The sequence below is a fragment of the Cervus canadensis genome, chromosome 5 (genome assembly GCF_019320065.1).
Source record: "Cervus canadensis isolate Bull #8, Minnesota chromosome 5, ASM1932006v1, whole genome shotgun sequence".
NCBI lineage: Eukaryota > Metazoa > Chordata > Mammalia > Artiodactyla > Cervidae > Cervus > Cervus canadensis.
Genome location: NC_057390.1, coordinates 69,006,081 through 69,031,634, shown reverse-complemented (window position 1 = coordinate 69,031,634; position 25,554 = coordinate 69,006,081). Strand labels below are relative to the sequence as shown.

Sequence of the window (25,554 nt, the reverse complement as noted above, 5' to 3'; positions counted from 1 at the left end):
TGTCTTTATCATGATATCTTTTGCTGAAACACCGTTTTTCATTATTTTAGTCATATCCATATCAATCTTATGTTTTATAGTTTCTGGCTTTGAATTATGCTAAGAAAAGCTTAACCTATCAAAAAATTTATAAAAGTATCTTTCTGTATTTCTTCTATTTTATACTTTTATTTTTTATGTAAAATGCAAATATAATGATGTCACTTCCTTGCTTGCCACATCAGCAAGTCTTCCTGCTGCCCTCAGCATCTAGTCCACCCTCTTGGCATAGCCCACCAGACGGTGGATGATCCGGGCTTTGCCTCTTCTTCATCCTCATACATCACATATATCGACCATCCCAAATGCACCTCTCTCCTGCTGTTTGGAATACGCCTGCTTGTCTTCTCCCCCACCTTGCTGGTGAACTCCTAATTAGCTATCCAGACTCCCCTCAAGGGCACGTCGTCTGAGAAGCAGTCCTTTATCCCAGGCAGTGTTAAGTGCTTCCTGCCCCCCACCACCGCACGGCACTGACACAACTATCATCTTAACTCATATTGAAATTATCCATTTATGAATTTTTTTTCACTACAGACTTGTGAGCTCTGGGATTGGGGGGTGGGGTTCAGCATCTGGCACTTAATACAGTACTATTTAGCAGGTGCTAAGCCTGCCCCTGTGATGTGATTTGCATCTTAGCAAGCTCAGTGCACCAACAGTGTGAAGGCTGGGGGACCAATTAGAAGTATCCTGGTAACAGTGATGTCCTATCCAGGTAGCTGACAAGGGCTTGGACTCAGGGGGTGTGTTTGGAGAAAAGAGGATAAAAAACAGACTTAATGGGTAGAATGGACACTGAGTAGAGTCTTTTGTTTGCCGTGTCTCCTAAAAGTTCAACACACAAGTGATTAAAACTGCTAGCCCATTAGCATGACCCATACCTTTTGACTCTAGTATTTTTCGGTGTAGATTTACCCCTACCCCAATTCCTTTCCATGAAGCTGTGTCATCTAAACTAATCATCCCCTCCAGTCTGTCTAGGGAGGTAGCCTATCATTTCCAAGGGCAAGTGTGACATTGTTTTAATTAAATGCCCTGTGTTAAGAGCCTTCACATCCCCTGACACATAGTACTATTGTTGCCGTTCAGTCACCAAGTCATGTCCGACTCTTCGCAACCCTGTGGATTGCTGCATGCCAGGCTTCCCTGTCCCTCACCATCTCCCAGAATTTGCCCAAGTTCATGTCCATTGAATCGGTGATTCCATCCAACCATCTCATCCTCTGTCACCCTCTTCTCCTTCTGCCTTCAGTCTTTGCCAGCATCAGCACTCAGTAAATACAAACTCACACTCTGGGCTCCTCCACCTCCTTACCTTGGGTGATTGGGTCAGCGGCCATCCTCTGACTGATCTAAGAGATTCCTAGAGAGAGAGGCTGAAATCACTGTTTATTATTGTTTCCACAAAGCACAGGCGTGCCCTGACAGCTGAGCTCCATCTGTCCGCAGCTCTCTGCTCCCTCTGTTTGCCCAGGCTGCCATTCTTACTGTCATCCCCACTCTGTTTTCCTTTTCCTCCAGAGACCCAGCATGTGGTCCTTCCCAAGCTCTGCTCCTGCCTCTTCTATTCTGTGAACATCTTGTAATTAACCTACTGCATCCTCATGCCAAAGTCACCAGCACTGTCACTGTTTTCCTAGCCTCCATTTAGCCTGTGACAGGTAAGAAGCAGGAAGACCAGCCCCCACAAAACATGGTTCTATCCCCCTACTGTATTTGTCATCCTTCTCTGAAGGCTCCAGGGCCCCCCAGACCCCCCAGGGCCCCCAGGTCTCATTCAGAAGCCAGAGCCTCTTGCTCTACACTGTGACTTTACACCCTGGCTCTCCAAGCCGCTTCCTCATCCCTGCCTAACCTCTCGGCCCCAAGGCAGTTCCCCAAGTGCCATTCCCAGCCCATCCTTGCTTGCTTCTGCCTCTTGTCATTTTTTTCACCCCAAAGAATGCCTGCTTTGTTCTTCTGCCCCCAGGCTTGCACCAAACACCCTCACAACCATCACAGAACTCTCTTTTGAGACCCTTCCTTGCCATCGCTAGCAGCTGGTTCCTGTGGCTAACACTTCATACTTGTAAAATGCTTTCCCACCACTATCTCGTATGACCAATCCTCCTGCTTTCCTTCAACTGGCATTTAATGATCCCGCTCTGCGTTCCAAGCCCTGGGAAGGATAAAATAAGGTATAGGCTTTGCTTTCAAGGCGCTCTAGTCTAGTCCATTTGAATTCCAACCCAATTTCCTCCGCCATAAAATGGGGATGATAATGTTTAATGACCTCATAGGATTGTTGTAAGATTTATATGAAATTATGTGTGAGCCTGGCACAAAAAGAGCTTAATAGCGCTGGTGTGGGGGTGGTGCTGATGGCCACTTTACAGCTGGGAAGAGGTTCTTGGAGCAGTGAAGGATGTGCCCACAGTGACACAGCTAGAGGGACAAACCCAAGTTTGGTGCTTGTGGCACTGCTCTACCCCTTCCCCACTCCATCTCTTCTTCATACCCTCCCGGCTTCGTTTGTGTCCCACTCACTCTCAGTTGCTGGTCCCTTAAACAGGTCTCTGAAATGAGGACACAATCAGGTTAATGGGATCACTCCCCCCATCAAGGGGAAGCTGGTCATGTTCACCCCTAGTCCTTTCTTTTACCCCCCTAAGTATGCCCACTTGGCCCAACACGCCTAGTGCACGGTGCTTCCCGCAAGTGCCCAGCTGTTTCACCCATGTGAGCTAGTCTCCAGCAAGGAGTTGGTAAGCTTGCAGTGGCTCACGCACCCTACTGTGCTCATCTCTGCAAAGCTGCGTTCCGTCCACAAACACTGATGAGATTTTCTTCTCAGGCTCCAGGAATTCTGGATCGGGGTAGAAATATCCATTTGCCTCATGATGGTGATGAGTCGAGTCCATGAGAAGGCAGCTGGCAGAAGCAGGCACGGGAGGGGAGAGCTCATTGATTGAGCGGAAGCACTAGAGGTGTAATTCAATGGCTGGTAAAAGCATTGCGTTTGGGAGAGAGGGCTAGAAGCACACTTTATGTTCAAGATGGAATATCTGACTCCTCTTTAAAGGAGTCAGAGAAAAGAAGTGTATGTCCTTCTGAATCTACTTAAGAGTCAAAATAAGGAGGAGACTGGTTTGTCCTAAAGCCTGGTCACTTTAGGCTTTAGGTGGCAGAAGGTGGCAGGTTGATGGCAAGACTTCCTAAAAAGAGGAACTTTTTCACCTTATGTCAATCTTTTTCAAGCAATACAGAGGCTGTTGTTTTAAATTATCATATTTATTTTTCATTATAAAATTAATATGATATTATATAGAAAATTTGAAAAATTAGAAGGGGAAAATCACCTATAATCCCATAACAAACCTTGTTGTTTATTTTCATCTGGTCTATTTTTTGTATGTATATTTTCATCCAGTTGTAATAATGCTTGATATATCATTTTTGTGTACTAGCATGCAGTTCAGTTTTTTTTTTTTAATTTTTAAATTTTTGTGAGATACATCCAGAAGAGCACAGATAATACATGGACAGTTTAAAGAATAATTTAAATTGTCTTAGTTCCCACCCTAGTAAAAGACTAGAGTATTTATAGCTTTCAAGAAACCTTGTGGTTGTCCCCACACATAGCCCCTTCTCCAGGGGATCTTCCCCACCCAGGGTTAGAACCAGCATCTCTTGCATCTCCTGCATTGGCAGGTGGATTCTTCATCACTAGCACTACCTGGGAAGGATTCTACTACTATTTGCCTATAAATCATTTTTGCCTGTTTTTGGATGTCAAGTGACCGTACTTTATGTGTCTTGCATCTTTCCTTCTTTCCTTCAATTATATTGCTTTCAAGACATTGTATGTGGCCGTGGTTAGTAAGAGAGAAAAGCATTTTTATTTTCCTGTTCTATTTCTTTGCAAAATGCAGACTTTATCGGGTAGCCCAGGTCTGTGACGCTTTTACAGTTGGGAAAACTCATTCCTTTCCTCTGTTTGTGTCTTTCCCCTCCGCCGCCTGAGAATCTTGGTCTCAGTGAGAAATGCACTGCCCCCTTCTTCTGGCCATGGACCTGGCCCTCTCTGCCATTTGGCTGGCGTTCTAGGCAGCAGCCACTCTGTGGGCCACTAACTCCCTTAAGCTGCAGCTGCTGTCCTTCCACGGGAGCTGATGGAATTATTTCTGGGGACTGGGGACAGCTGGTGAGAGCATGGACAGCACAGCAGGGCTGAGGAACCTGCCAGAGAGGGGCGACCAGAGCCGGGAGGGTGGTGGTGGCGGTGGTGACTCTACTGTTCGTGAAGAACTAGGTGTTCTCTGGCTAAAGCCTCAATCGGGAGGCAGGAAGTCATGTCTCCAATGTGTGCGCCCCTTCCTCTGCCCTTCTTCCAGGGCCCTGGAGCAGCTGGGCTCATGGAAGGGAGATTTTACATATACTTACTGATGTTTGCTGATGTTTAGCCTCCCAGGATCTCATATGAGCCTCCTGACCTCAGTGAGTCAGTGGGTGCCTAAAAGGAGCTGGGTTTTTGCCCAAATGCAGAGACTGGCCATGCCAGGCCAGGATGCCCACAGCAGGCACACGGAGAAGCCCGTCCTGGATCAGCAATACACACACTCACATGCGCACTCGGCTCTGCCTTCTAACAACTGCTCGATTCTCGTAGCTAATCTCGTTGAACAAGTGGCCTGCGGCTCCATTTCTTACCACCCTCTCATGGCTAATCCTTTGGAATTTCGTTTTTGCCCTCTTATGCTGCTCATGGTGCTTGCTCAGTAAGCCCACCCCTCCGGGCCAGGCTGGGCTGATGAACCCATGGGATTAAAAGCATTTACTTGATCTTAGCTTGTTAAGGACTCACCCCTGTTGGATTCATATATGCCGTCCCAGAAGCCAGTCCCGCCCCTTGGGCTCCACTCATGGTACCTTCCTGGTCTAAGCTGGTAGTTCACACTTTCTCAGGAGCAAGCCCTTCCTCGGTCACCACATTCACCTCCATCACTTGACAGACTGCTTATTGAAGAGGCTGCCCTGGTGCTGGGCTCTCACCTGTAGTCTTGCCCTGTCCTGCCCTACCTGTCCCGTGCCACCTTCTCTACCACATGGTGACCAAGGTGGTGGCAGTATCCCAGATGCAGATGCTTCATGGTCCCCAGTTACAAACATCCTGTTCCAGCTGGCACCTGCCACCCAGAACCTAGATCCTGCTCAGCCCTTGGGTTATAGAGCCCCTGGGGTGTTAGCAACTTCCTGCCTGACCAATTAGATGCAGAAATAGTGTGTTGCTGCTGGATGAAGGATCCAGTGTGTCTCGGGGGTGGGGGTGTAACATCGGCCACAACCACTCTAGCCTCTGCCCTCCCTGTGCTACCCCTCAGACTCACTAGCTCTTCCTCCTGTCCAGGCCTGGAGGACCCAGCCTCCAGGTCCCCACTAGTCTTTGATGAGCCCCAGATGAGAGATGGAGGACCTGCCCTTTTACCTTTCCCAGTTCTTCTCCCCATGGTTGGCTTCTACTTCCAGAATCCCTCAAAATATTTCACACGAGACTCTGAGGTGCACACCAGCCGTTCTGAACACTGGTACTGGCCTAGGTTGGAGAGGAATCCAGAAGTCCCAGATTTCTGGATGGGTGATGGGAACAGTGCAGTTGGTTTTGAAGTGATTGATGCTGCCTTGGGACAACTCAGCAGAATGGTCCAGTGGGCCTTTGGATGATGTTAAAGTGCCCCATGTGTGCATGCTCAGTCACTTCAGGCATGTCCAACTCTTTGTGACCCCATGGACTGCAGCCTGCCAGGCTCCTCTGTCAGTGGAATTTTCTAGGCAGGAATATTCAAGTGGGTTGCTATACCCTCCGGGAATCTTCCTGACCCAGAGATCGAACACACTTCTCCTGAATCTCCTGCATTGCAGGCAGATTCTTTACCCACTGAGCCACCTGGGAAGCCCTAAAATGCCTCACTCCTTTGTTACTAGCATAGTGGAGGTTCTCCGATTTCTGCTTCAAGCAGAGAATTAGGTGGTAAAGGAAGCAGTCAGAAGTAGGTGAAGCGTGACTGCGGGATATGGGAAGAGGTAGTCATAGGGTGGGAACATCTGTGATCTTGTCCTTTTTTTGTTACTTGTCACCTGATTGTTGTTAGTCATTAGTTCATACAAATCCACTAGAGGAGTAGTTACCTCCGAGGAAGGGGATGTGAGCTGGGATGAAGGAGGTACCAGGATGAATGGTAATGATGATGCTGAGTTCACTGGGGTTTGTGTCATTATTATTTATATTAATACCTTACACATAGGTTATAAAATTGTTTAAAATCTACCTAAGAGTTTATAAAGCCAGTTAAGAATTAGTTATAAAATCACACTGCACTTTAAGATTAGTTAAGAATTGTTTAGTGCTTTACTACATAGAAAGCAATTTACTTTTTAAAAAAATCAAACTTATTAATGTAAACACTTAGCTGTTTCCCACTCACCTCAAACTTCCCTTTTTGGTTTTTGTGCTGTGTTGAACCTTTAATTTGTTCTCATTTTTCAACGCCAAGAGAATCCCCTTTCAGAATCATCCCAGGATGCGCTAAGCACAAACACCCCTCCAGGGATGGCTGTCTCATTAGTCTGTTTCTCTTCCCCATGTGCTGATCAGAAGAAGAAAAATAGCTGCATAGTTTTCTTTTATTTTCCAACCCCCTGACTTATATTACCTTTTGATCCTATAACAAATGTTATCAGCTTGGAGCAAGGGACCAGCCATCGCTGTTCAGCATGTCCCCCATGACCTGAGTGGCTTCACCGCCCTTCCAGCTTCCACCCCAGGTTGCTCTTAGGGTCGGCTTAAATGCACAGGACCTTCATGTCACAGGGCAGTTGTGTAACTCTTGCATATTACTGGCTGTCGCAGTGACCAATTGTCTCTAAAGATCACATGGTTTCCTGTGGATTCTACCCAAAGGGGAAATGTGAGTCTTCGACCAATGCCTGTTAAGAGGGAATATACATCTTAAACCAATACCTGTTGGGTTAGTTTCAAGGTCTTCCTGTAAGAAGTGTCCCTTTGCGGTGTGTCTTTTGACTCGGATGTTTGTGCCGAGAGCTGGAGCCACTCATCTTCCACCGGCTGAGCGGCTGGCAGGAGGCAGCTGTGCCGGACAGACTGCCGCTCTCCTCGTCTCACACCTCCCTGCAGGCTCGGGGAACTGTGGAAGGTGTTGACAGAAGCAGGCAATTCCAAACGCAGTGTTGGGGTTGGCATTTCCTTGGCAGGACTTACATTGTGCACGTTCTAGGAGTGTGGGGTGTGTGCATTTCATGAATGAAAAGCAGAACTGCTGTAACCTTGACTGTCCAGTCGGCAAAGTGCCCCCCCACGCCTCACCCAGCCATGCATTTCTTTGCTGGAGCTGTTCAATGACAAAAACTGCAGGAAGGTGGGCAGTGCAGGAAATTCACTGTCATCCCGCAAGATGGTTGTGGGAGAGCAGATAGCAATAATTGTTACTATTTTAAACACGAAGAGGCTTTCTTAAGAAAGACTTGGCTTCCAGCTCACAGCGTTTTTCCCTCCCCACCCGGAAGTCCCTCTTTCCCCAGCCAACATGTCATCTTAACTCTGACCCACTACTGGTTCAAGAACACAAGGACTAGGAAACTGGGAAGATATGAGCTGTGTACACTTGGATAAATCTTTGCATGTTGGAGGTATCCACCGTCATTCTGAGGAAGACATCATTGCTTACCTGAATATACTGTAAGATTCTTAAGATCCCTGATATTTGTAGCAGAACACCACCCCTTTAGTCCTGGACTGGTTCCCTTCGATTCAAGGTCCCTGTAGGTAAAGTCCAGCACTGGAGGGAAAGGCAGGGTCCACTTGATGAATCTGTGTAGCTCTATAATTTTATACCTCTGAATTATTTTTTCTAATAGCATTTAACTATCTGGCATTTTCCCTCATTTCTTCCTGGGAGGACAGAGATGTGATGTGAATGTTTTTGTTTCAATAGAAGAGCTGTATGATCAGTTTTTGGTTAAACCAATGGGAGTGTAGGATATAGCCAGAAGTCTTTAAGGAGGTGTATTTATTTTAAGGCCCAGTTGTTACTTAATGATGATTTGACTATAATGTTTATTACTATCTAATGTGGTATCTTAGTCACCTTGAGCTGCTATAATAAGAATACCATAGACCGAGTGCCTTAAGCAACAGACACTCCTTCCTCATAGCTCTGAAGGCTGAGAAGTCCAAGATCAATGTGCCAGCCAATTCAGTTCCTGGTGAGAGAGTTTCTTGCTTGTGGACAGTCTTTTCTCTGTGTCTTCATATGGCAGAAAGAGAGATCTCTTGTGTTTCTTCTTATTAGGAAACAACAAGATTGTCATGACCTAAGTAGCTTCCAAAGACCCCAGCTCCAAATACCATCACATTGGGATTAAGGCTTCAACATATGAATGTGGGAGAGGTGAGCCTAAACATTCAATCCATAGCGTGTAATAAGCCAGTGGGCCAGACTGGCTCTGTATATAGTTATGGGGCTTCCCAGGTTGGTGCTAGTGGTAAAGAACCCACCTGCCAATGCAGAAGACATAAGAGATGTGGGTTCAATCCCTGGGTCAGGAAGATCCCCTGGAGGAGGGATTGGCAACCCACTCCAGTATTCTTGCCTGGAGAATCCTATGGATAGAGGAGCCTGACAGGCTACAGTCCACAGGGTCGCAAAGAGTCAGGTTTTGGAATAAAATCAGTGACTCAAAGCATCATAAATAAATAAAACCAATCCTGACCTTTTTGACTATGACCACTGATAAGGATGTTCTCTGAATATGCTGCCCCAACTAGAGCAAAGGGAAAGACCATCATGGCCTGTAGTATTTGCACTTTTTAAAAGCATGAGTTTCAACAACTGTGCTCAAATCCTTTCTTTTTGAGGGGACTCTCCTAGGAGGTCCGAGGTATCTCCCCATTCACACACACCCCTTGCTTTGTTATGTACATATACACATAGTACACGCACAGACAGCAGGGACACTATGGGGAAAGATGCCAGTGTGTCTTTCTTTTAGCAAAGACTAGCAGGAAAAACTCTAGGAATGAGGTGCTAATGAGGTTACTGGAGGAGGTGAGAAGCATAATGAACCATCACACAAGTCAACAGCAAGGGGGGACCAGGAGGGATGAGACATCTTGGTGATGCAGACCATTTGGAAATATGGAAATGTGTGGGAGGACACTGGTGTAACAAAAGACACCCCTCCCATCACCAACCTGCTGGTCTCACCCAGTCACAGCTCTGGCATCTGGTACCTGGTGAGAGACACCTAGTCTAAATCAAGTTAGATTTAAGGTCTTTAAGCAAGAAGTGTCCCCTTGACACTTTAAAACTTAGTAATGCAATTATTTGTGTCTCTCTCACTCACTAGACTGAGTTTCTTTTCTTTTCTTTTTTTAATACTTACTATTTATTTATTTGGCTGTGCTGGGTCTTAGTTGTAGCATGTGGGATCTAGTTTCCTGACCAGGGACAGAACTCGAGAGCATGAAGTCTTTGCCACTGGACCACCAGGGAAGTCCCAAGACTGGGTTTCTTGAGAGCAAGTCCTGTGTCCTTTCAGAGTTGTCTCCAGTGCTTGACACTGGGAAGGAATGAAGTTATAGAATATTTCCTGCACACAAATATTCATTTTTAAAAATATAGTCTCCCAAAACACCTTGGGCAGGGAGTTTAAGCAACCATGCTATATTATTATCCAAACACACCCGTCTAGGACTGGAGTGTTCCAAGGCCTTGGTAACCCCCAAAACACTGAAGATTTTCAGGTAGCTGTGATGACAACACCCCCCAATCTGAAGCTGTAAGTCTGCCAGAGGGTTGGAGGGAGCTGATGATTCTATGTCAATCAGACCCATCAGTCGGGCCACTATTTACACTGAAGCCGTTATTTACAGGATTGGTTTCTGGTGGGGACTCTTTCTGGCTGGTAGCTGGCTGCCTTCTCTCTGTGTCCTCACATGACCTTTCTTCTGGGCATAAGCACGGTTCACGGGGGTGAGAGTGGGTAGGGGAGAGAGGGAGAGCTCTCTGATATTTCATCTTATGAGGACACTAATCCTATTTGATCAGGGCCCCACCCTTATGACTTCGTTTATCATTAAAAACTTCCCAAAAGGCCCCATCTTCTAATATAGCCACTCTGGAAGTTAGAACTTCAGCACATGAATTTTGGGAGGACACAAACATTCAATTCATAACTACTCTAAACAGGATGGTCTGGCTTTCAAGCCCCACTCTGTTATAAGCCAGCTGTATGACCTTGAAGAAGTTCCTTTAACTTTTCTAAGCATCAGTTTCTTTATGGTAAAACTGGGGGCAATAATAGTATCTATCTCAGGGCATTGTAAGGATCAAAGAAGATAATGTATATGGTGGGCATTGGGAAGGGTCCAGAATATAGTAGATGTTTGCTAATTGTTAAGATCATTATTAGAATCCTCTAAATTCTGAGAAAGAGCTTCCTCTAAGGTAGTCCTAGGAGTCTAGTCCAGTCCGGACTTCCAGGACTAAAGCAGGTTTCTGTGAATGGGATCCCCCAAGCAGAGAGGCTGCAGGACTCCGCGGATTTGTGGGAGCCCAGCCTCTTCAGAGCCTGGTTAGCCTTCAGGGATTTCCAACGAAGAAGTGGAAAACAATAAGGTGAGTCATGGTGGCAGTCCAAGTGTTCTAGAGAAGGATTCAGTGTTACAGCTGTCGGGAGCAGGCCTTTTTTTCATCTCCTTACATAGAGGATGGCAGAAGGAGGGACTGAGCCCACTGGACATTAGTGAAGGGTCATGTTGGATTCTTCCTGGCTTCTTGTAGCTTAAAAAACCTTCTTAACACAACTTTTTAGATTTTAAAAGGTAATACAAGTTTACTGTATAAAATCTGAAAAATATAAAAAAACTGTCAAGAACATAAAAATCATCTGACACCCTTCTACCCAGAGTAACTCTGATAACCTTCCCTGTAAGTCCCAGACCCTGGAGTTGTATGACCTCTGATGGGTTACCTGTTATTTCAAAACCTCTATTTCCTTCTCTTAAAATAGGTCTAATACTTCCCGCCTTGTTCTTACTTCTTGGGGTTGCTGTGTGAATTAAATTCCAGGCACAAAGTGTTAGCTTACTAAGAGCCTTGTTACTATTGAAGAAGACACCCTTGGCTTATGATGATTCCAGCATCACAGCTCAGACAAGAAAGCCTGGTAAATCATTTTCACATCATTCTTCCAGGGTCTCCACCCTCCAGGTGTGTGCTATGAGTATGTGTTGTGGATTAATAAGCAAATCAATATTCTCATTTACCATGCTGACATAATGACTGTGCAGCAATTTCCCAGCATAAATATTCCTATTTTCCATCTTACTTAAAGTTCTTTTCAAAGGTGAGGATTACATATTTGCACAGAGGGTTGTGCGTGTCTTATCACCATTATCTCTTGCTGAGAACTTGCATCTCTCCTTTTGTGGCCACTTCTGGCCTTGGAAGGAAGAGATTGCATCTCTGAAGGCTTTTGAGGCTTCCTTTGGCCAGAAAGATTTTGTTCATCACCTAAGAACCAAATTCATTTCCTGATTATTGTGTATTAAATTAAAATTCTAGCTTTCAGATTTTAGGACAAAAGTTCTCCTGACATATGTCAGCTTTATTCCAGCTTCAAACAACGGGCTTATTGCTGTGACAGTCCTGGTCTCCCCGTCCCTCTGGCCTCTCCAGTTCCTCCCCACTGCCTCTACCCAGTTCCTTCCACACTAGGGGAGGGATCCCTTCTCCCCAAAGGTCAGAATGATGCCTGGCAGGGACCAGATGTTCATGGGAGACAATGTAAGGAAAGGAGGCTTACTCCCAGCCACCTGTCTTATTTTCCAGCATCTCCCAGCAGCAGACCCCAATGGACCAGCCTCTCCTAACAGCAAGAGGACCTGACAGTCTAAGCTGAATTCAGACTGTAAACTTTCTTGGTGTGGAGATTCCATGCACTCCAGCCTGGTCAATTTGACAAAAAAACAAAACAAACAAACAAAAAATAACTGCCTAACCAAGTGAGTTCAGGAGAGCAGGCTAAGCTCTCCAACTGGCTGGCTTATTTCCTTACAAGAGTTATTCCTTCAACAGATTGTAAGACCTTTTCATGCTGGGACACAGGCTTCCTGTACTTTGGCTGGTGGCAGGCAAAATAAAATGATGAGGATGAGAGATAAGAGTGTCGCTTTCTTTGCTCTGTTCACAGTGATGTGCTGTATTGGAAGAGGGATGAAAGTTGAGCATTATCCTATATACAGAGTTGCCAAATGTCCCAGACAACACATGTGGAATTGGCCTACTGCTTTAAGCCATTTGATTGTGGGTGCACAAGTATCAATAGAGGCGGCCATTCATTCATTTTTTTTTCACAGTTTGAATTTCCTGTACTGGATGCTGGGGGTGAGGACTGGGCTGATACAGTGCTCACTACTATGCCTTTAACTTTGAAGACTTAGTCCAGAGGTGGAGACAGATTCCAGTGCCATGAAGTCAGTGAAGGTACAGAGGGAATCAGGGAAGGCTTCTCAGAAGAGGGGACAATTGATTGGATCCTTAAGAATAAGTTTACTGAGTAAAAATGTTGGCTTTCTTTGAGCCCACAATGACTTTGCAGTGTCATTGTGGGAGGGAGGTATATCTCCCTCTGCTTGGTCAGATTTATATTTTCTAAATCTAAATGAAAATCATTTCTATTCAGATATGGAATGGTCAAGAGAGTTGCCAAAATCGACCTGCATTAAACATGTGTATCAATTAGGGGAGAACTGACATCTTTACTGTGTTAAGTCTTCCGATCCATGAACATGGAATGTCTCTCCACTTATTTAGATCTTTGATTTCTTTCACCAGCATTTTGTACTTTTCAGCATACAAATCCTATATGTATTCTTAGATTTATGCCTAAGTATTGCAATTTTCTTGAGCATCTATGTGTTCATTGCTAGTATATAGAAAAACAATAGCTTTATGTATGTTGATCTTATACCTTGTGACCCTGCTGAATTCACTTGTTTGTTCTAGGAGATTTTTTTGTAGATTCTTTGCGATTTTCTGCATAGCCCCTGTCACATCACCTGCAAATAAGAACAACTTTTATATTCAATTGATACATCTTTCATTTCATTTTCTTTTGCCATAGTGCTAGCTAGGACTTTCTCTATTGAATAATAGTGGTAAGAGTAGACATCCTTGGCTTATTCCCAGTTTAGTGGGGAAAATGTTCAGACTTTTGTCATTAATTCTGATATTAGCTACAGGTTTTTTGTTGATGTTCTTTATCAACTTGAGGAAGTTAACTTCTATTCCTACTTTCCTGAGAGTCTTCATCATGAATGGGTGATGTATTTTGTCAAGTGCTTTTTCTGCATCAATTGATATGATTGTGTGATTTTTCTTCTTTAGCCTGTTAGTACGGTGGATTACACTGACTGATTTTCAAAAATTGAGCAAGCTTTGCATCCCTTGGAGGTAATCCCATTTACATGGGTGGGGTTTTTTAATTCTTTTACATACTGCTAAATTCTGTTTGCTGAGGTTTGTTAGAAATTTTTGTATCTACATTCGTGAGAGATATCACTTTAGAGGTTTTATTTATTTATTTATTTTTGATACTGTCTTTGTCTATCTTTGGTATCAGGGTAATACTGACTTCATAAAATGACTTGGGAAGGTTTCCTTCTCTATTTTCTGGAAGGGATTGGTGTTAATTCTTAAAGTGTATGGTAGAGGTCTGTGGCTTTTGAAAAACAGATTCTGGGGGCACAGCCTGAACCAAATAAAGCTGAGTCTTAAGGGGTGGAGCTTGAGCATGGATGCTTTTCAAAAGCTCCTCGGATGAGTTTATCAATATGCAGTCAGCTAGGGAGCTTCAGTGTAGTAGTGGACTTCTTGATGCAAACACAGGAGGGTGAACTGCCACAGAATCCATCTGAAGAATGGCATGAATTAAACAGCTGTGAGGCTTGGAGAATTTGGCCCTCTGAGACACGCCCCAGGAGCCTCCGATATCTCCAGAACCATATATGGTTTAGTGGGGACATTCCTCATGTAAGACCTCTGGGTTTGACTTGGCTAGTTAGTAGCCATAAATTGCTTAATAGCAATTTCAGTTTTCTCATCTGTGAAATGCCACTTCTTGGACTGTTGTAGTAATAAAATGAGAACCCAGGTCTCCCACATTGGGGGTGGATTCTTTACAGTCTGAGCCACCAAGGAAGCCCAAAATGAGACAAGATATATGAAAATTCTTTACAACCCCCACAACATCTTGAGAAGCTGAAAACTGATGTTTCTTTGGGTTCTCAGCTCAGTTCAGTTCAGTTCAGTCGCTCAGTTGCGTCCGATTCTTTGTGACCCCATGAGTCGCGTTTGGGTTCTAGCTTTACCTTAATTGCTGCAGTGTCCTGATTCCCAAGTAGTCCTGCTGTGAGGTTAGTGAGAGGCCTGTGACCCCAGCTGGCTGTAGGACCCGTGTCCTCAGGCTATGGAGAAATTTCTTCCCCATCCCTGCTCCCTCAACTCTGCCCATTGATTTTGGGCTCTCACAGGAAGGGGTGGGACCTTGGTGACTATGAAAAGGGACTTTGACCAATGCCCCCCTCTCACCTTTCACAGGAACATGCTTGCCAATTCAGCCAGTGTGCGGATTCTCATCAAGGGAGGCAAGGTTGTGAATGATGACTGCACCCACGAGGCTGATGTCTACATCGAGAATGGCATCATCCAGCAGGTGGGCCGTGAACTCATGATCCCTGGAGGGGCCAAGGTGATTGATGCCACGGGGAAGCTGGTGATCCCTGGAGGCATTGACACCAGCACCCACTTCCACCAGACCTTCATGAATGCCACGTGCGTGGACGACTTCTACCATGGGACCAAGGTAATGCTTCTGGGTGCTGAACTCCTCGGTGGCTTCCTCTGTTTCTGGGCCTGCTCTAGGCTAGATTCTCATGAACAGGGTGCTCCCACTGTATTGCTCAAAGAAGAAATTTGGCCTTGAAAGGGGCCACTGTGGCAACTAAAACAGGAAATTTTGGGCTAAATGTCATAGATTTCCATGATTATGGAAAAAGGAGGCATTTAGGCCCATTTTGCCAATCTTATCACTTAAGTGAGGTACCGAGGCCAGGAACTGATTTTATTTTTATGTTCTTATGTCGTGTAGTGCTGATCTAGAGGAAGAGAATTAGTTTTGTTTGTTATTGTGCATGTATGTGGGTGGTGGGGGGAAGGGGGTTGGTCTAATGGAGTCCTTTATGTATGATAAGCTAAATTAATTTCCCCCAAGTTGTGAAAAATAGATATGCTTCTTCTAGATGATTTTAATGGTAGAAATTATGAAACAGACATAGTTAGCTATCTTTCCTAGCTTGTTATTTTTAAAAACAGCTTGGAAACCACTGGTGGTGGGCCCTCTTTCCAGAGTGAATTATCATGGACAATATTTAAGATTTACTGAGCTGGGCTGGAGCTACTTCAATGCAAAATACAACAATTCAGACCAGTGAAACAAATAAATCAGGACAAATTAACGTTTTCTCAAAAGCATCACAAATATGTTTTTTTCATCACTTGTCTGTGCTCCAGAATCCTGTCATTGCTGTCATCTCTGCATTGTAATTATCTGTCACATGCAAGCTTCTTTCTGAAGCTCAGACTATGGGCTCCTTAAGGGCAAGGCCTGACCATATTCTTCTGTGTTTCTAGAGCCTGACCCTGACCTAGAATTAGAGTAGCTGACCAGTAAATGTTGTTGAATGAATAAGTGATTGATATTTATCCACGTGGGTCTCTACATCCAACTGTGCGTCAGATTCACCTATGAAGATTTTTTTCAAATGCAGAATTGAATCAGAATGTCAAGGGCCAGAAGTCCCTGGCCTTGGCAGCAGCCCTTTGTACAGTCTGATCTATAAAGGACTTAGCCACTAATGCTCCCTGGATAAAAGGAGTCCACTGGCCACTGGCCCAGGGGCTACGGCCCTATGTCCTACTTTGGCCCACTGCCACAAATCCCCAGTGGCCCTGTACCCTAAAATCTCACCTCTGTTCTCTCCGGGGTCTTCAGGGAGCCCCTCTCCCATGCTCAGTGCTCTCTCTGGGATCCATATTCCTGGGGCCTTCAGTGCTCCTGCTGGAGCTCCCCAAACCCACCCTGAAGAGCCAGGTTGGGGCAGGCAGAGGCTGGCCTTGGAGTTGCAACATTGCAGACTAGCCCCACCTCAGGCAGGTGGCCCTGAAGATCTCCCTGAGTATATGCCTCCTTCCCCATCCTGGAACAGCAGATCAGACCCCTGAAGGCTGAGATGTGACGAGTCACAGTGACCATGGCCCAGCCTGTGCTGAGGCGAGGATGATATCCCAGGCCACAGCTGCCCACTGGAGCCAAGCCCAGGAAAGAGAGGTGTTTTGTGAACCCTCCCTAGTTTCTCCTCTGAGAATTACTCTGGCCCTGCAGGTGATGCCTGACTCGTGAAATGGGGAGCCCCATCCTCATACACACTAGCAGGGTCCTCTCAAGGGTACCCAGGTGGCAGACAGGGCCTTTCTGAAGTGAGTGAGCACTTTCAACTCATCATGTCCATGCACTTGAGCCCTGCCAGGCCAGGCCTGCTTTGTTTGTGGTAAATTTTTAAAATTTTTTAAGTTTTTTTTGCTGCACTGAGTCTTTGTTGCTGTGTGTGGGCTTTCTCTGTTTTGGCAAGTGGGGGCTACTCTCTGGTTGTGGTGCCCAGGCTTCTCGTTGTGGTGGCTTCTCTTGTTGGGGAGCACGGGGTCTAGGTGCACAGCTTTCAGGAGTTATGGCACGTGGGCTCAGCAGTTGTGGTGCATCGGCTTAGTTGCCCTGCAGCATGTGGAATCCTCCCGGACCAGGGATCGAACTCATATCCCCTGCATTGGCAGGCAGGTTCTTAACCACTGGACCACCAGAAAGCCCTCCAGATATTTTTATTGAAGTATAGCAGACATATAGAGAAGTGCACAGATTCTAAGTACAAAGAATTGTCACAACTGAACACACCCTTGTGAACAGCACCCAAATCAAGAAACCAAACATTGCCAGCACCCAGAATTCCCCCTTGTGTCTCCTCCCCAGTCACTACTCCTCACCAAGGAGAACCACTATCCTGACTTCTAATACCATAGTCTTTTTGTTTTGTAAATAACAGCTTAATTGAGATATACACGCCATACAATTCACCTGTTTAAAGGGCAGATGTCAGTGGTCTTCTGTGTATTCACCATAGGTTGCTTTTGACTGTGCTTTATGTAAATGAACTCAGGCAGTCTGTCCCCTTGTGTTAGCTTCCTTTGCTCAGTATTATTTTTGTGAAATTAACCCATGTTGTTGCATATCATACTTACTTCACTTTCATTGCTTACTAGTATTCTACTGTACAAAAGCCCATGTAGTACCCAACCATCCCACCATCAACAAGGTCATTAGTTTGGGGCTATTACAAATGCTGTGGCTGTGAATGTTGCGTACATGTCATTTAGCAAACGTATGTACATTTCTGCTAGGCATGTTCCTGGGGGTTGAGAGTGCCGGGTCATAGAAGACACACATGTTTAGCTTTAGGAGATGCTGCCAAGTCACTTTCCAATCTGGTTGTAACAATTGATACTCCCAGCAGGATTCTAAGAGTGGCCCCAGTACTTATCATCAGTATAACTCTGATCACCACATCAGTGCATGCCAGGGTCTATTCCGCAGTGTGTACCAAAAATTGTGTGCAGGGTGCAGCCTTGCTCCAAAATTGTGGCTTGCTGGTTACTGTCCCCCCTCCCCCTCCTTGAGAAATCTTTACTCCAGAGTCAGATGCCATGCTGTCACTGCACTGCCTACCAGCCTCTGGGAGGGCAGGCTGGCCTTCTTTGTCTTCTTTGCCTCATTGTCATCTGCCAGGGCCTCATTAGCCAGGAGTGATGAGTTTTCCTCTGAGAGCCTGCAGCTCTTTATGGCCGGTGAAGACCTTTGCACGTGCATCTTTGCACAAGGCAGTGGGTAACTTTTGATCTTTTCCAAGCTTCTCATCCATGGAAGCAGCTGCCTCTGGAAAAACATATAAAAGCCCCTGTGTGATTTAAAGGTCCCACTTCTCCCAGTTCCTGCAGGTTCAGGCACCCCCAATCCATGCCAGGTGTTAGTTATAGGAAATGTAAGGCCCGTAGACCCCAAGCCAGTCTGACTGCTTGTGTCACCTAAACTGGGCCTTTGTTATAACCACCCCCTAAGCAAGATCAGACTTTTTGCATGTTTCTCCTTGTGCCCCAGCTCATATTAAGTGTCTGTTTCATAACACAGCCCCTGACCCAGTCCTCCCCAGACCCCTTCAGGAGACCCTGCCCAGAGTCCTTCCTCAGACATCCCAGCCTCTTAAGACCTGGCTTCCTGCCCTGGTCCTCACTCCCCTCCACTCTTGGATTGCTCCTCCCTTTTGGTACACCTGCAGCTGGATTTTTTGGCTTCCTCTTACCTCTAATTCCTGGCAGTTTCCTAGGGCAAGAAGTGCTCTCAGAGGCAATGCTGATCTCTGGATGTGTAGGTTTAATTATTCATATAGCCTGTGGCACTCAAGCCGAGCCTGTGCACCCTGGTAGATCGTCACTGACCTACTTCGTACCTTCTGAGAAAGGTAGCAGTTGATTCGCTGTAAGCAGCTGGGTTTATAATAGAATAATAGCCCCAAGGAAAAGCTCTCCTGTGTGATTAGCCTATAGAGAAAGAGAGATCAAGTTGCACCTTTTTGTTCTTATCCGACAGATCTGCAGGGCCTTGAACTCTGCACCCCCTGAGCTATTGCATGCTTGTCAATTTGGCGGCAGCAGCCAGGGCTGGGAAAACAAAACAGTTGAAAGGCTGGCTTTTCTGCGAGCATCTGGGACTCCATTGTACTAGGTCTGAAGGGATTTCTCTAGCACTTCTTTAACAAATGCTTTGCCCGCCTCTGCTTCTGTTAGAGGCTGTGGCAGGCTCTGCCTGGCTCCCCAGCCTCTGCCCCCCCTTGCTCACAGCCCGGTCACTTGATCCTCTTGATCCTCCTGTCCGCCTCCTCCACACCCTCCCCACCTGCAGGCCCCGCCCTCTCAGAGGCCCAGGACCCCCTGCTTGTTAAAAATGCCCCCTCTGAAGAAGGAGGTTATCTCCTTGGGGAGCCCAGGACAGGAGGGGAGGGAGGAGAGCCAGTGACACCAATTGTGTTAACAAAGGTGTAGGATTTCACTTGGGTCATGGGGGTCTTTTATTATTATTCTGCTTAGCCTACTTATACATTATATTTACTCTTTTGTGTGAATTTAATATTACATAAGAAGAATGTTAATGCAGGCCATTGGGCTCCACCCCACCAATGGCTCTCCATGGTCTGGTGGGAATATCAGAATCAGGCTTTTTCAATTACAGGCACAGCCCCTTCACTAAGACAGTGATAAAGGGGGCAGCCATGGACAATTGGAAAAAGCTTCCTGGATGCCTTTTCTGCCTCTCACTCCTCCAAAGATACATTAAGAACTCCTGTCCAGGCCAATGGTTTTCAACCTTTGAAAGCAAATGACAGTAAAACTACTTGGGGAATTTTTTTTTTAAATATATGTCCAGGCCCCTCCCCTCTGCTGTCCCCCACCCTTCACCCCAGACTAATGAAATCAATGTCTTTAGGTCTGCCTCTTCCCCCATCAGTATGTTTTTTGAAGCATCCTTGATGATTCTAACACTCATGTGTGGATTATTAAGGAACTTTCTCGACTGTTTTGAATGGCATGTTGTCCTGGTTGTTAGCCCTGTTGCCCATCTAACCCTCACCTTATGTGTCAGGCTGATACCTGAATCACCATGGAAAGCCTGAGCCTGCCTCGCCTCACCCTTCCCAGTATTATTTATTTGTTTCTCTCCTTCTAGTTACATTATAGGGTCCCATGATTAGGCTCCCAAACCCTAGCCTGGGGCCTAGAACCCCTGTACTTGCTAAGCATCCCTGTGCTGTGTTCTGCCCTCCTGTCTGTACCCCAGGAGGCAGCATCAGTGAGCTGGGAGCTGGCCATGGTCAAGTATTATCACTGGAAGTCCAGCTGGGCCTGTCCCTTTTCTTTGAGGACCCAGAATCTCCCTCTTGTCTGTGCCAGAGCCATCTGGTCACAGAGACTGCCTCCCACAAACTAAAAATCTGCAGCAGCAGGGTATCTATTCTTGTAGTCAAACCACAAGGGGAGCCAAGTCCTAACTGGACAAGTGCTGGGCCAGCATGGACTCAGCCTAGCTGATGTTCAGTGGCACAGGCTAGAACGGCCTCTCACGTCCTGCCCCCAGTGTGGGGTCCTGACCCTCTCCCCTCCTCCCACTGCAGAGGACTAAACCTGTCAGAGTCCTGAGATATGACATGCTAGAACATAAATAAATTCCCTTTGACGTCCAGCCTGCCAGCATTCTTACCAAGCAGCCCAGTTATCTATTGGGCAGACTGTTTTTACTATTATGCCATTGAAGCTTGCTCCTTTGGAATTAAACCTTTACATGCTGCTCACTTCCTTTCTTCTTGACTCCAGTATTCTGTCCTTTTCTGTTTAATTCTAGCTAAAATGTCTTTCCAGTCTTTTAGCTTTGCAGTAATAGTTCCTGTTTATTGAGATCCAGACTCATACGGTATTGCTTATTAATTGATGTTCCAAGTTCACTTTATTCCTCTAAAAAGCTGGAGAGACCTTAGAAATCTACCTTAGAAATCTTAGAAGTCTCCCACCCTGGTATTATAGGGAGAGAGAATGAAGGAGTTGCCCCAAGTCCAAGACGTAGTTGGACCAGGATGTAAGTTTCTTAGTCTGAGGCCCTTTTTACCCTATCAATCAGGGACTCCTGAAACCCCAGATCTAGTCAGTCACCCCTTTCAGACAGCCTAGGACCTCTCTGTGGGCTGCATGCAAATAGTTAACTTGACAGTGTATGGCTCCAAACTTGCCTGGACCAGATAAAGGCATCACAGAACCGACGCATCAGGCAGACCGTGGAGTGAGATTTCTGCCTCTCTGAGATGGTGGCTTTATTAACATGCCACTGTCCCTAGAGGAGTAACATTGATGCCAATGCCTTAGAGCTGACTGTTTTTACCATCTGCAAACAGTCATTTTGAGGATTAAACAATATGATGCATGAAAAACACCTCACCCAGTCTCTGGCTCAGAGGACATGCACGATAAATGTCGGTCCCCAGGCTGTGACTACCTGCTTCCACCCTAGGCCTGGCCTTGGCTCTCTCTGGTCTCTTGGGTTAGTTGCTCCAACCACTTGGGCTTTGCAGTGAGACTGTTCTACTGTCCATGTAGTGCCCATGCTGCCTGTGTCCCCGGTTTAGCCAACAGTGTCATGTCCTGCTTGAGAGCTTGCAGTGGTTCCCTGCTATCTAGTCTGGAATCCTGGATCTTCACCCTGGACGGCTTCCCCATCTGACCTTCCTCTCCATTCAGTCCTCACTCCCAGCATGTGCCCATTCACCGGGAAAGGGGTTTTCTTAGCCCTCTCCCCTATGGACATCCCATGCTCCCTGCTGCTACCCTTTCCCGCCGATCCACAGATAAACCTTCACCACCTACCAAGCTCATGTCACGTCTTTCCTCCAGCTAATTCAGCTCCAGGAATCCACTTTTTTCTCCCCAGCTGAAATAATGGGTTATCCTGGGGCTTTCTAATTGCTTCCCATGTAATGTTTGTCTCTTAACTGATTTGAAAACTTTGAGGGGCAGAGACCACAATTTATATCTAACTTGTGACTCACCACAGACAAATTTAGCTTTAAACATGGAGTAGATGCTCAAGAAATAGATGAATGTCAGCATAGAGTGGCAGTTGTGAGCACAGACTCAGATAGACACACCGGAGTCTGAGTTTGAATTTCAGCTCCACATTTACTGGCTGTGTGATTTGGACAAGTTAATCTGTGTCTCTGTTTCCTGGAAAGTGGAGATTATGATAATATTTTATGGGTGTTACTACTGGTAAAAAATTTAAAATAGTACTTCATAGTTCCCTGGTGGTCCAGTGTTTAGGACTCAGCGCTTTCACTGCCGTGGCCTGGATTCAGTCCCTGGTCGGGGAACTGAGATCCCACAAGCTGCCTGGCCAAAAATAAAAAATGAACAGAATAAAAAATATATTTAAAAGATAGTACTTGGTGCTTACTAAGCACTATATGACTGTTTGTTAGATAGATTCTGCCGATTGAGGACCAACCCCTGGAAAATCCATTTGTACAGTCTCCTCAGGAGCTGTTAGACATCAACTAGGAACTTAAGAAAAACTGGTTCCCATCTCTATAGTCAGGGTTGACTCTGTGTTGTGGATTTCAAATGCAGCCTATATAGTACTGGTAATGACTTTTAGATCATTTTCTCTCTCGTTTCTTTCTCTTAGAAACAGAGACAGCCACTCATAAACTCAGCAGGTAGCAGACGCTATTTAAAGATGTCCTGCTTCCAATCAGGTATCTCCTGTTAGGAAAATTAGCTGATGACTTTCATTCTAACATCTACATTAACTGGCAGGCCAACATGTAGGCCAGGTGACCCTTCTTAGAACAAATATGGGAGAGGAGATCTATCGTTTCTTACACATTTTTACATCTAGTTTGGGAAGAAATCTCCTATGGTGACCAAGCAGCTCCTCAATTCCTAGAATAAGAGTATTTGCAAAGAATTGATCTATACAGAGAGATTGTTGCTTTTTAAAATCTTTGGCTCAAGAATAGAGATAAATGTATCCTTTGTTATTAAACCCACACATCTTGGAAACCTTTCATACCTCATACAGATTCTGCTTTTATACTCTCATCCTCTGGGGTTTAAAAAAAGATCAAGAAAAATACATCATGTATGTATACTTTGGTGATGCTATAGTACATGAATGCTGTCTTTTTCTTCTTCCTTTTTTCTTTTCTTAAAGCTTGCATATTTTGTAATATTTTAAGAAATATTTGAATATGGTCTTATAGAATGGTTCAAAAATCTCAGTGGGAAATATCTCTTCTCCCAACCCTCACTGAGGTTGCCTCCAATCTGAAGTTGCCATATGTCTATGTTGAAGGTCAGGTGCATGTCTTAGAATGGTCCATTGGCAGGTGGAAATATGTGTAGACACCACATTTTTCTCCTTGGTTGTTTCTGCCTCATTTTTCTGTAAGCCTATCCCTGCCGCCAATACCTTTTCCTCTCCTTCAGATCCTTTTTTATTTCTTGTTAATTAAAAGTTAGGAGCTATAAGATCCCTAATTAGTGACTATATGAGGATAAATCTGTAGGCCAACTATTATTAAGAACTTTCTCACTTACCAATGTTTATCTCTTACACTATACACACACTCACACACTTAGACACTCTCACATACTCTCTCACAGTATCACACTCACATACTCACTGTCACGTACACACATATGAACTCACTCGTACACACTTTTAGAGTTGGAAGTGCCATTGCAGATTAATGAATTCATCGTCTAATCTATAAATAACTTTCTGCTTTAGATTTCATCTCTCTACAGTGGTCTCAATATTTAAAAATAAAATTAAACTTTATATATGTTGGTGAACTTTGTTCTTGGGAAGAGTATGTATAGAATGAAGAAGATCATGATTGGGTAACCCAGGAAGCCACTTTAAAAAAAAAAAGGCAGGGAGACACAGATTCGATTCCCTATCCAAGAAGAACCCACCTGCCACAGGGCAACTAAGCTTACTGGCTACAACGATTGAGCCTGTGCTCCAGATCCTGGAAGCCATAACTGCTAAGCCCACGTGCCGCAACTACTGAAACCCGTGTGCCCAAGAGCCCCTGCTCTGCAACAAGAGAAGCCACCACAATGAGAAGCCCTCGCACTGCAACTATAGAAAGTCCCTGCTCACTGCAACTAGAGAAAAGCCCACCCAGCAACAAACACCCAGCAACAAATACCCAGCACAGCCATAAATAAATAAATAAAAATTTTAAAAAGAGAACTAATGGAGAATATGCCTTGATTCCTTTCCCACTTAAAAAAATATCCGATAGAAAAATTCTTTTTAAAAATTAAAAAAAATTTTTTTTTATATTTTAAAAGTGTTTAACATTTTTTTCTCCAACAACTTGATTAAGGTATAGTTGACATACAGTAAGTCACATATGTGTTTTTGGCCATGCCTCGAAGCATGATGGATCTTATTTCCCCAACCAGGGATAGAACCCATTCCCCTTGCATTGGAACCTCAGAGTCTTAACCACTGGACCACCAGGGAAGTCCCCACACATTTTTTAAATGTATACTTTGATATGTTTTGACATATGTATATACTGTAAAGCCATCACTATTAATATAATAAACATATCCATCACCCCCCAAAAGTTTCTTCGTGTCTTTTATAATCCTTTCCTGCTCCAAGTAACTACTGATCTGTTTTTTGTCTCTATAGATTAATTTGCGTTTTTAATATTTATATATAAATGGAATACTACAGTATGTATTTCTTTTTTGGTCTGGTTTCTTTGACTTAGCATTAAGTTTTTGGCTATTACAGATAAAGCTACTGTGAATATCTGTATCCGTATGTTTGTGTCGACACTGGGGCTTCCCTGGTGGCTCAGAGGGTAAAGTGTCTGCCTGCAATGCCGGAAACTCGGGTTCGATTCCTGGGTCAGGAAGATCCCCTGGAGAAGGAAATAGCAACCCATTCCAGTACCCTTGCCAGGAAAATCCCGTGGATGGAGAAGCCTGGTAGGCTACAGTCCATGGGGTCGCAGAGTCGGACACGACTGAGCGACTTCACTTTCACGTTATGCTTACTATTCCTTGTGTAATTACCTAGAAGTGGGATGCCTAGAATATATGGTCAGTGTACATTTAGCTTTTTAAGAATTGCCAAACTGGTTTCCAAACTAGCTGTAACATTTTCTGTTCCTTCCGCATTTTGTCATCACTGAGTTATGGTCAGTCTTTCTCGTTTTAGCCTTTCTAACAGATGTGTCAGTGGTAGTTCACTGTAGTTTTAAATTGCATTTCCCTAGTGTTGCTTGTCTTTACATGTGCTTGTTTACCCTCTGTCTGTCTTTGGCGAAGCATTTGCGTATTTTCCCTGTTTTGAGTCATTGGGTCTTTTTTTTATGAAATGTAAAGAATAGGTAAATATTTTTTTTCTTTCTGAGTTTAGTTGCTCAGTCATGTCCTACTCTTTGTGACCCTATGGACACTAGCCCACCAGGCTCTTGTGTCCATGAGGGATTCTCCAGAAAAGAATACTTGAGTTGCCATTTCCTCCTCCAGGGGATCTTCCCAATTCAGGGATTGAACCCAGGTCTCCCACATTGCAGGTGGATTCTTTACTGTCTGAGCTACCAGGGAAGCCCAAATATTTTTTCTTTCTAGTTTTATTGAAATATAGTTGATATAAGCACTGTATGAGTTTAAGATGTATAGAATAATGATTTGATTTATATATGGCATGAAATGATTA

At 44.9% G+C, this 25,554-nt stretch overlaps 1 protein-coding gene across 1 annotated transcript in view; it reads left to right on the top strand.

Annotated features, from left to right (window-relative positions):
• Positions 1-25,554, top strand: part of DPYSL5 (dihydropyrimidinase like 5) — an 87,181-nt gene that overhangs the window by 21,801 nt on the left and 39,826 nt on the right. The window contains exon 2 of the mRNA XM_043469141.1: positions 14,700-14,964. Within this exon, the coding sequence (XP_043325076.1) occupies positions 14,704-14,964 (261 nt within the window). The 5' untranslated portion in view covers positions 14,700-14,703. The remainder of the gene's footprint in view (positions 1-14,699; positions 14,965-25,554) is intronic.